General features: G+C 52.3%; 1 protein-coding gene across 1 annotated transcript; it reads right to left on the bottom strand.

Annotated features, from left to right (window-relative positions):
• Positions 1–1,672: 1,672 nt before the first annotated feature.
• LOC128277930 (protein G12) lies at positions 1,673–5,049 on the bottom strand. Its single transcript, XM_053016538.1, has 3 exons — positions 4,288–5,049; positions 2,735–2,907; positions 1,673–2,452 (listed from the first exon to the last, which is right to left on the bottom strand). The coding sequence occupies exons 1-3, from the start codon at positions 4,679–4,681 to the stop codon at positions 2,345–2,347; spliced, it is 675 nt and encodes a 224-aa protein (XP_052872498.1). The 5' UTR covers positions 4,682–5,049; the 3' UTR covers positions 1,673–2,344.
• Positions 5,050–12,350: the final 7,301 nt, after the last annotated feature.

The following is a 12,350-nucleotide window of genomic DNA, read 5'->3' as shown; positions in this document are numbered from 1 at the left end:
TGGACTTTATCTATGGGCCCGGCAAATGGGGTCACTTGCCCTTTTTCGCGCCGTTCCCGACCGAAGAAGTTCGAGTACGAGTTATGCGGCCAGAAACTAAACTTATCGTCACGGGCACGGCCCGTGTCAAATTTATGCCGTTCTGCGAAGCTTTCCGAACGGCACACCGGGCCTGTCCGATCAAAGCGACCGTCCGTGAGTCGTGAATTCGTTATCGAAGGATTACTTTTGGGGCGGCATCGAGTTTCGATTGGAAAAATTGGCCTTTTAGGGTCCACATGCAACCGGAGTTTCGTTTGTTTTCATGCCCGTGTCAATTGGCAAAAACGGCCGGACTATCCTTCAATTAGCACCGATTTCGTGCGCCAAAAACTGGAATCAATGTTTAACGAGCTCATAACGATTCCTCGTGCTCGGTATAAAAGTGGACTCTGGCGCGGTTCAGCCCAACAACCCTCACGAAAATGTCGGCGCCGGGCAAATTTGCTCAGTGACATTTACATGTCGTGCACCGAGCGGCCGAACACAAACACCGTCACGAGGATCTGCCTGCTCCGAGTTCGGTGTTTTTAATTATGCTGCTGAGCTGAAGTTAATATTTCTGTTTAGCAAACACGCTACAATTCACATTAAATACTGGCTTTCTCTCTCTCTCTCTGTCTCTCGGTGACATCTCCGGAAAACAAGGCCACGCCACGCTGCCACCCAGCCGGTCCAGTGTGGCATAATTTTCATTACCGAACCGTTTCGCCTGCAGTCAATGTTTAATTTGCGATACTTCAAATGGTTTCTCTGTTGTTGGTGTGGTTTTTGTTTCTTCTTCCGTTGCCGCGCCCGCTGTCGGTGTTTAGGAAAATCGGAAAACTCCGCCCGCTCGCTCTCCCGGCCGCCGGCCCGACGGTGCGCCGTTTAATTTACCGCTGCCTGTTTACTGTTGAATTTCGAAAGTTTATTAAACCGAAAGACAAAGTCGTACACCGGGTGGCCACCGAGCCGAAGCTTTCACCGTCGGAAACATCCTCGCCGCGCATCGCGACGGGGAACATCTGTGTGGCGCGAGCGTCGTCGTGGCTGGCCGTTAAAAGAAGGGCACACTTCCCAATGGGCCGCCCCATCACGTTTGTGCCTCGTTTTTTCAAAGCATAATAAATTGAATCAAGCACTTCGAGCACTCTCCTGGCGAGCGGCGAGTGAAAAGCTTATTGGGCCAGCCCTGCCCTGCCCGGAAAGGGGTCGCAACCCGCTTGGTTTGCAGATTTACAGTACAGGGTCCCGAGCAGCCACGAGGTTGCGCGGCCGTTAAATAGACTTAACAAGCATGCTGGCTGGATTAACTCGCCCGGGAAAAGGGGGAAAAAAGGGTGCACTAAGCTCGCTAACTAACTAGCGCCCCCCCCGGGGGGGTGTTAAAAAGAAGCTGGGTGGTCGCTACGCGCGGCCCGAAGAAAGCTTTCTCGGTGAAGGGCACCAGGAGTTTATCCTTCGCCTCCGCCACAAACACACACACAACTAATTCCTGGAAGTTCGTGCCGCCGTGAAACTAACGATCTGACGGGGATCCGGATCCGGTCGGCCAAGATACGGGTTAATAGCGTGAACTCCTTGGTTGGCTGGAGTTTTGTAGTGTTTATTGCACACACACACACACACACACCAACGTAGTGGTGGGCTGGGCCACCGCTGGGCCGGGTTTCGATGTTTACTCTCCCGTGAGGCGTGAGTTGTTGTTTCTTTTTCATGCTTCTTGCCCTGGCCCGGCGCAGCTGGCTGGTTGCGTCTGGCGTGTTTGTAGGAAGTAAACAGTTTAAACCCGGGGGTCGGCTGCGTCACGCAAACACCATGCCGTCATATGTCGCACGCGCTTTTGATCAACTCCAACCAACGCCAACGGAACTGAATAATGGCGGGTAGCGAAGCGAAAATAATGGCCCTCCGCTTGGGCCACGATCCCGGTAACGACGGAATTGAATGCTGCCTTTTTCTTGCTTCCTTCAACTCTAATGGCTTCCTGAGGCCGGGTTGTTAGGCGCGCAATAATGGCCCAGCATGATGTCGGGGCAATTGATTTGGCTAAGGCTAAGAGTGTGAACATTAGTGGATTACAATAAATGAAGGATGATGGAACAATTCCAGGCCATCTACATCTGGTAGCCATGGGCCTCACATTCACAGTAGCCTTGAAACGATACGTATCCGGGTGAGGCCCAAGCTGCCCAGTTTAGTGGTAATTTTCTTTCACTGTCGCTAATTATTATTTCGATTTTTATTAACTCTCTATTAACTCGCACTTAAATCGACGGTCATAATTTAGGCAGTTTGGGCGTGTTGTTGTTGTTGTCGTGCTTCAGAAGCTACTGAAACTGAAATACTTCTGCACCAGCTGCACCCAGCCGGGAATGTCGAATCCGTGCTGCTGCAGTCGCCAGAGTAGTATCCGCAGCTGCTGTGAAGACTTTCAAAAGGAAAAAAAAAACCGAAGAAGGAATAAAAAATCTGTCCACAGAAAACGACTCACAAAATGGCCGTAATCATAACACCGGCCGGCCCCGGAAGGGGGGAAAACTTTTGCCCAAGAATCAATTTTCCGTCACTGGCCCGGAGGTGGCCTTTCTCCCGGTACCCGGGGCTTAGGGATCAATCCCGTTGATTGACGGTGGATGGCTTCGGGGAAGTGGAAGTGGGTTTGATTTTACTATCGCCGGTCGCCCAAAGAAGACCCGCCCCAGGAACTTACCTGCAGCGTGTTGAGCACGTTCTCGAACTCGCCGCTCCCGATCTGCTCGAAAAAGTGGGAGAAGTCGTCGCTCGTTTCGAGCTTGTCGAAGAAAAGCAGGATTATTTCGTCCTGGGGCAGCAGTGCCAATATGTCATCGACTAATCCGTTCAATCCCCTGGTGGTGAGATTTACTGCAATCGATACGATACGGACAGGACAGACAGGGTTCAGCTATGATTGTGGGGGAACTGTGGACCCTGTGCCCCCAAGTGCCCTACCCGGAGTGCATTGTTTTTCGATTTTTACTCCCGACAGCCTCGGGTCGGGCAATCGGGACCGGGCGCAACCATTACTGATTGCGTTCCATTGCGAGGCTTGACTTGGCTCGGCCGATAGCAAACAGTAATTGATTAATAATTTAATTTGGTACACTTTGCTTCGGGGCGCTCACTTCGGCCGACTTCTGGCGGACGGCGACGTTCTGGATTATGTTGGCCGGGCGTATGTGAGTGTCGGTGGCCGCCGGGCCCTACACGGGCGGCCTTCATTAGCTTTCTGCGAGCTGCGGTTCTCGAAGCAACGAATCAACGCAGAGCGGACCGGGCCTTCTGGCACCGAAATGCAATCGTCACAACTTTCATCAGCGTCATCAAATACAATCAAGCAAATTGTCATCAACCAGGATCGCCGAGCAGACCGCACGATGGCGATTGCGGTCGGTTACTGGTTGAGGGTGACCTGACCCGAACCGACGGTGTTGGTGACATATTTTGCAGTACCGATTGGAAAATGGTGGACAAAATTTAGAAAAGATAGAGATCCGGTTCCTAAGCATCGAGACGGCTTGCATTGAATGTTAAAAATGTCTGTCCGATATTGCTGCCCATAAAGGATTCGACCGATTGGCCAGCGTTGTGTCCCACACTGTTGACAGATTTCCGGCGCAAACTTCGAGTACTATCGAATCGTAATTGTATGACGACAGCTTAACTCAATCTATCGGTCCGCATATTGGTTGGCTAGTACCTGGCCAGAGGTTGTAGAAAACACTCCTCATCATCATCATCATCATCATCGTCGTACTTCGTGGGAGACCGAGATCCGACCACAATGAAATGCAACGGCCTCAATTACACACACTACCGGACCTCGGCAACCCGACGTAAGGATTAAATCGTAAATAATTTAATTGAATATTATTCCATTTCGATTCCAGTGCATTCCACCGGGCGGCCACATATCCGGCGCTTTGATTCGACTTCCGTCGTCGCCGTCGAACGCAACGGAAATGTGTCAAAGGAGGGGACACGCTTCTACGCAGCCGCCTGAGAATAAGATTACCACGTCGGGCGGGACCGGGCGGGACACAAGTAATTGTGTCCGCTTCCTTCCGGTTGCATTCGGCCGGCCGGGCACTAAAAGGCGGTCTGTGGAATCAATTTAGATTGAAATTGTTTCGAACGGGTGGCACAAAACGGCGAACCACGCTGAGTGATTGAATAATGGAGTTACTTTGGCTGACTGACACGCGCTCGCTGCACTCCTTACTAGCGGCCATTCCCAAAACTCACACGTTCGGAGCGATTCGTCCGGTTCGACGAAGATGTCGTCCGCGTCGAAGCGCTGGTTCAGCTCGGCCCACATCTTCTCCACGCTGAACCCGATACTGTCCAGATACCGACGGAAGCTGCGCACCTCGCTGAGGTTCACGATGTCCAGCCGGATCTGGGTGTAGTCTTCGGTCGAGACGTAGTCGATGGCGTTCTCCACCTCGGCGTCGTAGTGGTAGTAATACTGCATCAACTGCTGCACGTCATCGAACGGCACGAGATCGATGAAATCCATCAGGTCCTGCTGCAGATGGTGGCGCGGTTCCGGCTCCAGGTGATGGATTCGATAGCTCCACGTCCCGGGCCCGACCGTTACCGTGAGCAGCGCCACCAACGAGATGGCCGAGGGTTCCATTTTTCCGTGCGGGCCGCGACCCGACTCACGATCCACTACTAATCACTATCACTGCACCGTATGACGACTGAAGCGCACTGGAGGAAGAGCAAAGCGTTCCGCTAGAAACTACATCGATCCGGTGCGGGGGTTTTGTTGCGGTGGTCCGTTTGCTTTGGCCAGCATAAACACCAATTAACGCGCTCGGTCCCGGAAGAGTCACGGTAAAAAACGCGACGGTGACGGCTCACGGCGACCGTTCGGGGCTTGATCCATGCTCACGGGGACACTCGCGATAATGACTGACTCCTCAACCGGAGCGTCCTCACCGAAGATCGTGCCGATAGGAAGACGGACCCGGCGTTGTTGGATTCGGACCACAGTGCAACGAGAAGCGAAGCGAACTGACCGACCGATTTGGAGCGTTCCGGCCGGGAGGTCCGTGAGTTTTTTGCTCTTTCCCTCGGTCGTGCCGAGGTCCGCATCCTCGGCACGTCAGAGTCGCAGAAAAAAGACATCGCGACGCCGACGTCAACGTCACCGTCTGGTACCGCGTCAAGTGCGTTCCGCGTTGATTGGGCTCTAAATTGAATCAACTGACCGTTTCGGGTGATTTGGGTAAATAAGCCGTTTAGGCCGTCGTCGACGACGACGACGAGGCACCCGCGGCTGGGCCAGGTCGTTAAGTAGCAGCCCCGCCGGCCGTTTGTTTGATTCGATTATCCAATTTACGATAAGACTGTGGCGTCCGGCTCCGGGCATCTTGGGCTTATGCAGGGCTCGAAGGCCGCTGCATGTCCGATTTCCGTCCGACCGTGGACTTTTTCCCGTCGGGCGGGCGCTTTATGTGAGTCATAAAAACCTGGCACGCAGCTGTTATCACAATTTTTTACGGTTTACGGCCGCCAACGGCAAGCTTTGCAATGCCAGCGCCCCTAACGAACGCCGATAATCGATGGAAAGTTGTTTGTTTCGAGCTTGAGCCATGAAGAAATTGAATCTGAAGCACTGCAAAGACCGCTCGAGAGTTTGTATTACGGTTGAGAGTGTCCTTCTTCTGGAAAGACTCTCCCCGCACTCTTGAGCCGTAATTAAATTAGATTCCTTAGACAGAAGGCCACTCGATGCCTTGGCAGCTGTGCGGCAAAAGACGCCGGGTCGTGCCGGGTGCTTCTTTCCAATATTAATTAATTCCATCTTCACACACGCACCGCATCCGGCATCCCTTGGAAGCCACGCCGGGAAGGGTGGCGTTCGCGGGGAAGCAACAAATGGCATTAGGACAACATCGGAGCCTCGGAGTCCGATTGGAAGGGAAATTGAATATTCCACTCCACATGCAACCGCAATAATCATAACGTCATAATTGAGTATCACCTTCGTTCGCCGTTCAGGTTCAGCCAGACGAAGCTCGACCCGGAGGTCCTGTGCAGATATCCTCTCCCGGATCGCACGGCCCGCTGGCTTAGGGGCCCACCACAGTGCACAGTGCCCCGACACGGGCGCCCAGGACTCATTGTTACTGACGGAGAACATTCAAACCGCCGGCCAGAGCCCGGGTTTTTAATCCGGAGGCGGAGGGGCGCACACGCGGCCGCCCCCCCATTAGACTCCATGTTCGATGACGTTGAGCGTTGGGTTAATTTTTCCTTCTCGGAAAAGGATTTTCGATCCCCGGCCAACATCCAAAGCCACGTCAGGCGTCAGCAGCTGCCCAATCATCGACCCCGGGAGCTCGGCGACTCTAATACAGGTTCGGGTGCTGTGGCGGAGGAGGGTGGGTGGCCCATATGAGGGCCAAACCCGAAGAACACTGCGCCTAGCACGGTCCCTTTATTATTATCGCTATTAATAATTTCGGATCCCTTCGCCGGTGTCGTCGTCGTCGTCGTAGGTTTTTTGTGTCGCAGCTCCGTGTTCCGGTGTGGCGGACAGGCTGTTAAGAAAAGTTCATTAAAAATCCCTTTTTTAGACGCCTTCTCCCTCGGTGTGTGTGTGTGTGTGCGGAGGCGGAGTCCTCGGGCTCGTAAGGGGAAACTTTCGCAACTCGCTTGGACCGGGGGGAGAGGCTTGCCCTGGCTCCGGGACCGGTCACATGCAGACTTTCTCCCGGCGAGCATCTTTTCCCGGGCCCCTTGTGTTGGAAGGAGGGTGGGCCACCCGCCCCAAATTGCCCAAACAAAATAGTGAACCAGAAGTTCTCGTTAGCATATCGCTTTGGCAACCGGGTTTCGGGTTCCGTACCGTGGGGTGGGCTGTGGAAAGTTTGGAAAATGAAATTTTCCTATCCGAGCGCTAGCGCCTAGTGGTTCGTTCTTTCTTCTGCACGCTTCTTCGCTGCTCGGGCGCCGGTAAAGGCGTCGGACGCAGGGGATCTTCTTCATTATGCGGCAGCGACTCCGTACGTTTTTTTGGCCAAATGACACGAGCTCTTTTGGTGGCGGAATTTTGGGCCAGGACTTCCTTTTTTTGTTTACCCAATTTTCCACACAACACGAGTGTGTGTGTGTGCATGTGTGTTCGTGTGAGTGCGTGTGTGAGTGTTGTTGATCTTGTCCCCGTGTTTGGGGACGGGCTGAACGATGGAAGAATCGAATTTTTCGGCCGATAACACTTCGGCCCGAAACGGAATGTTGTTTCACTGCGCAGCAGCCCTAGCCCTAGTGAAGTGGCCCCGCTTCCGGGAGGGGCCCTGCCGTTGAGTGACGACGTCAGGCAGGCAGGTTTTGGCAGTGTCATGTTTTCCTCAGACTTGTCCCCTTCCGCCGTTGTCACCGGGTTGGCCCAAGTCGGATGTTGTTAGTGTTGAAAATGAACCATTTTCGGAATTCGGTGCTAATACGCCGATGGCAGCGCTTCAGCAGCCAGGCGTTCAGCCAGTGATGAGCCAGTGACTCCGGAAGTGGTGACGTGTGGTATGAAATTTTTATTACCAAAAAGCGCCATTTTCTGTCTTGGAATAAAACTTAATTGAACACGGTTTGGTTTTGGTTCGGCAATTTCCGAAAATCCCGATTTAGAGTTGTATTATGGATGAGCCGCGAAGTAACACAGGCCATTCGAATCCCTTCCAGGTTTTTTTGGATGGGGAAAACAAAACGGGCAACGCGGCCCATAAAATAACACTTTGCCAGGGTTGTAACCGCGGCGTCGCTGATGAAAGCATAAAAATCGCCAAATAGGGTTTTTCAATTTGCATTACTTTGTGCGGGCCAATTTCCCATTCGGATCATATTTTTAGCACTCACCTTAGCATAAATCTATTGCCCTCCGCTCCGTCACTCGCCGTTGGTGCGTGGCGCATAAACTTGTGCCCCCCCGGGGAACCCGGGGACGGCAGGTATCCGCCGGCCGGCGAAGAAAGTGGAAAAAGGTTAATGAAGAAGCAATGTACCGCGGAAAAGGATTTCATAAATTTCGGGCTCCGTTTCGCCGGTGCCCCGCGGTGATTGGATCCGACTTTGTTCGTTCGATCTTCGGTCTGTAACAACCGCAAAACGCAACAAGCTGTAAAAGTGCCCGGTCCGGGAAAAGTCGGGCGCCCAAGGCGAAATAACTTATGGCCCCGGCCCTGGCCCCGTACCGTTCAATACCGCATTACCATTTCCACATTTCCCGCATCAATTTCGTTCCGGCAACATAAGCGGCACTCGAAGCACACACACACACACACACAGGCATAAGTCAATCCATCGGATCCATCCCATCGCTTGGAAGGGCCGAGTGTGGGGACGACATAAAACCGCACCCCAGGGGCGGGGTGTGGGGCAACCGGGGACGGTGGCACGCACTAAAAGGCGCCAAAAATGAAAGCAATAACACAAAGCATAATACCATTTTTCACGGATTTGGGGTGCGTGTGTGTGTGTGTTGGGCGTTTGAAACAAAAGCAACCCGGAGCAACGGTTCGGAAAACGGTTTTCGGTCCTTTCGGAACCGGTCGGGGACTTTTTTACGACGGACCCCGAGCACGGCGGATGGAAAAGCTAACCGATAAACAGTCAGAGTAGCAGGAGTTTGATGGGTGCATTTTCACGGGATTAGAAGCGCGAGCGCCGCGCTCGTGTTGTGATCCTTCCGTTGGCGGTGATAAGTGGAAAGTTTGGTGCTTTTTTCCATTTCGTTTCCATGTTCGGGTTTGGATTTTTGAGAAACTTTTTCGATGATATCTTTCCACATGCCGTCCAAATCAATTGGACACCCGGGGGTGGTACGCATTTTCATAAAACAATTTCCATGTCCGTTGCAGTGCAGTTCGGTGCCTTCTGAAAGTTTTCTGTTCAAAAGAAGCTCACGAAGCGTAAGCCCCTGGAACTAATTCATGTTCCATACCGCCAAATGGCACTAAATTGAAAAATGGGCCAACATTTGCATTCGTTGTCTTCGGCTTCGTCTCCTATTTCAGCTGACAGCTGAGCCACTGCTGGGTTGCTTTGTTCCTTTGCCACCAGTGGGCCACCGGAGGCTGCCTGCATATTATTTCTATAATGAGGCTTTATCCCTTAAAAGCTGGACAGCTGGGTGGGCTCGGTGGAACCGGGTGGAAAAGAGACCACAAATGAAGCGACAATCAAATGAATCCTTCCTTTCGACAACTACTCGCCGGGGGCTGGGGCTGTTGTGCGTCAAAAATGGGCACGATGACGCTGGGCGCAAAACAGAGAGCCGGTCTTAAGGTTTGTTTTTCTTCCTCCGCACCCGTCAGTTCCGCCCGCCGGTTACCCGGACTGGGACCCGAAGGGTCGTACGCAATTTGAATATCGTCGAGCAAAATTGTTTTCGTGCTGGCGCCCGGCTTTCGACTCCACCGCTCCATCGACAGCTTCATCAGCCGGCCGGCGTGGCGACAAATAATTTCGGTCTTCGCCCGCAAGAACTCCGCCCCAGCCGCGCTTGTCGGGAGGTGGGGGGTTTCTCTCTTTTTTTCCTGACCGCTGAAAGCTTTCTCAAATTGTCTTCATTTGCGAAGCGGACGCGGACCCCAAACAGCAAATAATCAGCAGACTCAGAACTTTTGCGTTCCGCTGACGGAGGGGCCTCTCCAGAGAGCAGGACTTTCTTGTGCTTGTGCTCCGCACCGCACAACATCTGCGACCCACCACGAGGGTCTTTATCGCGCTGCCTGAAACAAGTGAGATAAAGTGTTTTCGGTCGGTTGTTTATTTATTTCGCGGTCCGGTGTCGTCTATTTCGCGATTTAACATCAACAGAGTGGCCCCAACAACACTCTCCAGCGCCAAGTGTCGAGGAAAATCACTCGGAAAAACCCGGAACGGAACGGTTCAAATTATGTTTGGACCATTTTGGGCCAGAGTTTCGGTTCGGAAGCCTCTCAGCTAGGGCCCGGCACCGGCAGCCAGCGTGAGTATTTCATTTCAATTTTATTATCAATAATAATTATCATGCGGAATGTAGTCGAGAGTTCAAAGCGGAATCCATCACGCGCGGCAGCGGGCGTCAAGTGTGTGCGCCCGTCGTGGGAAAGATTTATGATTATTCAACGGCCATTTTGCTGGTCCACTGCACGCCGCCCATCCATTCCGGGCGCCCGCCCGCCGGCCCATCGGAGTGTATTTGATTTAAATAAATAATTAAAATTTAGTGTAAATTGTGGAGCCCGATAGCGGGCAGGACATGCGGCCGGGAAAGTGATATCTGCAGTGCAAAGTGCATCACAGATCGTTGCACCGATTCGATGGACCGTCGGAATGGGGAAGGGCGGGGGGGGAAATGAGACACGTGAACGCGTGACGCATCGTGGAGCAAGTGTCGCATTTCCCATTACCGTTGATTATCGCTGCCTCATCCACCACGGGGGCCCGGCCCCGGTTTCCGGTCGAAATATGTGAATGTCATTAAAATGTCATCAACTACCTTCGAAATTACTGCACCGACCAGGGGTGGGGAGGGCGGTCAAGCGCCTGTGGCCACCCGCGTTTCGGTAGCCGTGTTCTCCTCATAACTCAATCGGACGGACGGATGGACCTCGGGTGACGGGCCCGCGACGGCGAAACGAAAATGGAAAAGGTCGGGTCCCGCAAATGGACCCGAGTGCCGAGCGCTGAAAAGGTGGGCTCATGTCACAATATTTAACATACAGAAAAAAACCGGCAACCCTAGGCCGCTCAGCACACTCCGATCGCACCCGGTGAGGCGACCGGTTGCCGCTCATCATTAAAATGCCGGCGGCCGTTGGACGGCCGAGGGAAAAAAGGGGCAACATTTAAGCGCTTCGATATGTTTGATTTGCGGACAAGGCCATTTCTGTGTGTTTTCGACGACGCGATGCGACGTGCAGTGTTTGTGATGATAGTGCAACTGCAACGGTTCCGACTGGGCGGTCGATTGTAATCGTTCTACCGATCGGTTCCGATTTATCATTGTGCGAATAAAGCAATTGAAAAAATATAAATTTATGTTTAAGCGTTTGTTCGATCTACAATTCAATCATTCTTTGACAAACTTCCAAAGTATATTTAGTAGTAGAAGAATATTCGTTTATTAACGTTAAACCGCTTCGATCCGAATTTCATCGCCTAAAACATCGCCTGAGAACAAGCTACATAGAATTTGTGCGATATGTTTCTGCGGAGGCTTTATGGCTGATGACGAATGGAGCCGATGACTGGAAAGACAATTGGACAAAGATTTGCACAGAAAAAAGGCACTTGAAACGAGCAACAATTTAACGGAAAAATGGTGGAAAGTTAGGTGCTTCTCAGCATGCTACGATTAAAACATAACCACTTCTTTGCTTACCGAGGACTTAGTAAGCTGATTGATACTCCGAATCAGTAGTGGTAGCGTTGAATTAGATCACGGAAAAATCGAGCCCATAACTTGTGACTTGTGGCCTATACTTCCACAGAAGCTTTCTGTTGGTACTTGAGATTTGTTTTAGGAACAAAACAGACAACTTTTTCAAATTATCTTTAAGGGTACGTGCGCATTGGCTCCCAACACCACCGCGGCTTGGGTTGTGACAGAAAAGAGGAAGAACACACAAAAAAACAAAGGCGAACCGAGTGGTACTTACAGTCGCAGAAAGTACGTACGCAGGTTCCGGTTTTACGCACCTCGCCGGTTTATGGTTTGCGACAGCGAAATGCTTTTCCCGGCCCCGGCAACGCGGCATTTCACTGTAAGCCTCCGCGTGAACGGTACTACAAAACGGCTACAAGGCCTGGCCAAACGATTCCTCGGGCTCCTTGCCACGGGACACCTCTCGCGGCTCGGCGCGGCGCAAGAAGCACCTGCGAGCAGAAGCAAAGACGTGTTGCAAAACGGAAGTAATGAGAGCAAATTACATTCGCTAATTGTGTTATGTGCTTTAGGCTTTATGGTGGTTCAGCCCCCCGCCCCGAGGGAATACATGGTCCTGAGTGCAGGGTGTGTGTGTGTGAGAGCCTTACGCACACATGCGGGAAAAGGAAAAGTTTTGCCCCGGGCCTGTCTGTCCGATTTGCGCCTCGAGAGGGTCCATGTCAGAATACGTGAAGTGGATGGGTCGCTTCGAGCATGTTGTTCGTTTATGGGAAGCCATTTTAGGGACCGGCGGGCGGCAGGACCTGGGAATGCAACCATAGCAACCGCAGCTTGCTCTCTGCGACTTTGCTGCGCCAAAGTTTTCTTCCCACACACAGCCCAACACGGGGCGCTGTCAGTTTTAATTATTCAAATCTACTTCTAT

Source organism: Anopheles cruzii, chromosome 2 (assembly GCF_943734635.1).
Source record: "Anopheles cruzii chromosome 2, idAnoCruzAS_RS32_06, whole genome shotgun sequence".
In the NCBI taxonomy this organism is placed as follows: domain Eukaryota; kingdom Metazoa; phylum Arthropoda; class Insecta; order Diptera; family Culicidae; genus Anopheles; species Anopheles cruzii.
Note: the sequence above shows the minus strand (reverse complement) of the source record. Positions and strands in the feature narration are given on the sequence as shown.

Coding starts and splice junctions, on each gene's coding strand:
- LOC128277930 (XM_053016538.1), bottom strand. CDS start 4,681: ATGGAACCCTCGGCCATCTCGTTGGTGGCGCTGCTCACGGTAACGGTC. Junction 2,908..4,287: donor GGACGAATCGCTCCGAACGT/GTGAGTTTTGGG, acceptor TATCGATTGCAG/TAAATCTCACCACCAGGGGA. Junction 2,453..2,734: donor ACGTGCTCAACACGCTGCAG/GTAAGTTCCTGG, acceptor TCCTTTTGAAAG/TCTTCACAGCAGCTGCGGAT.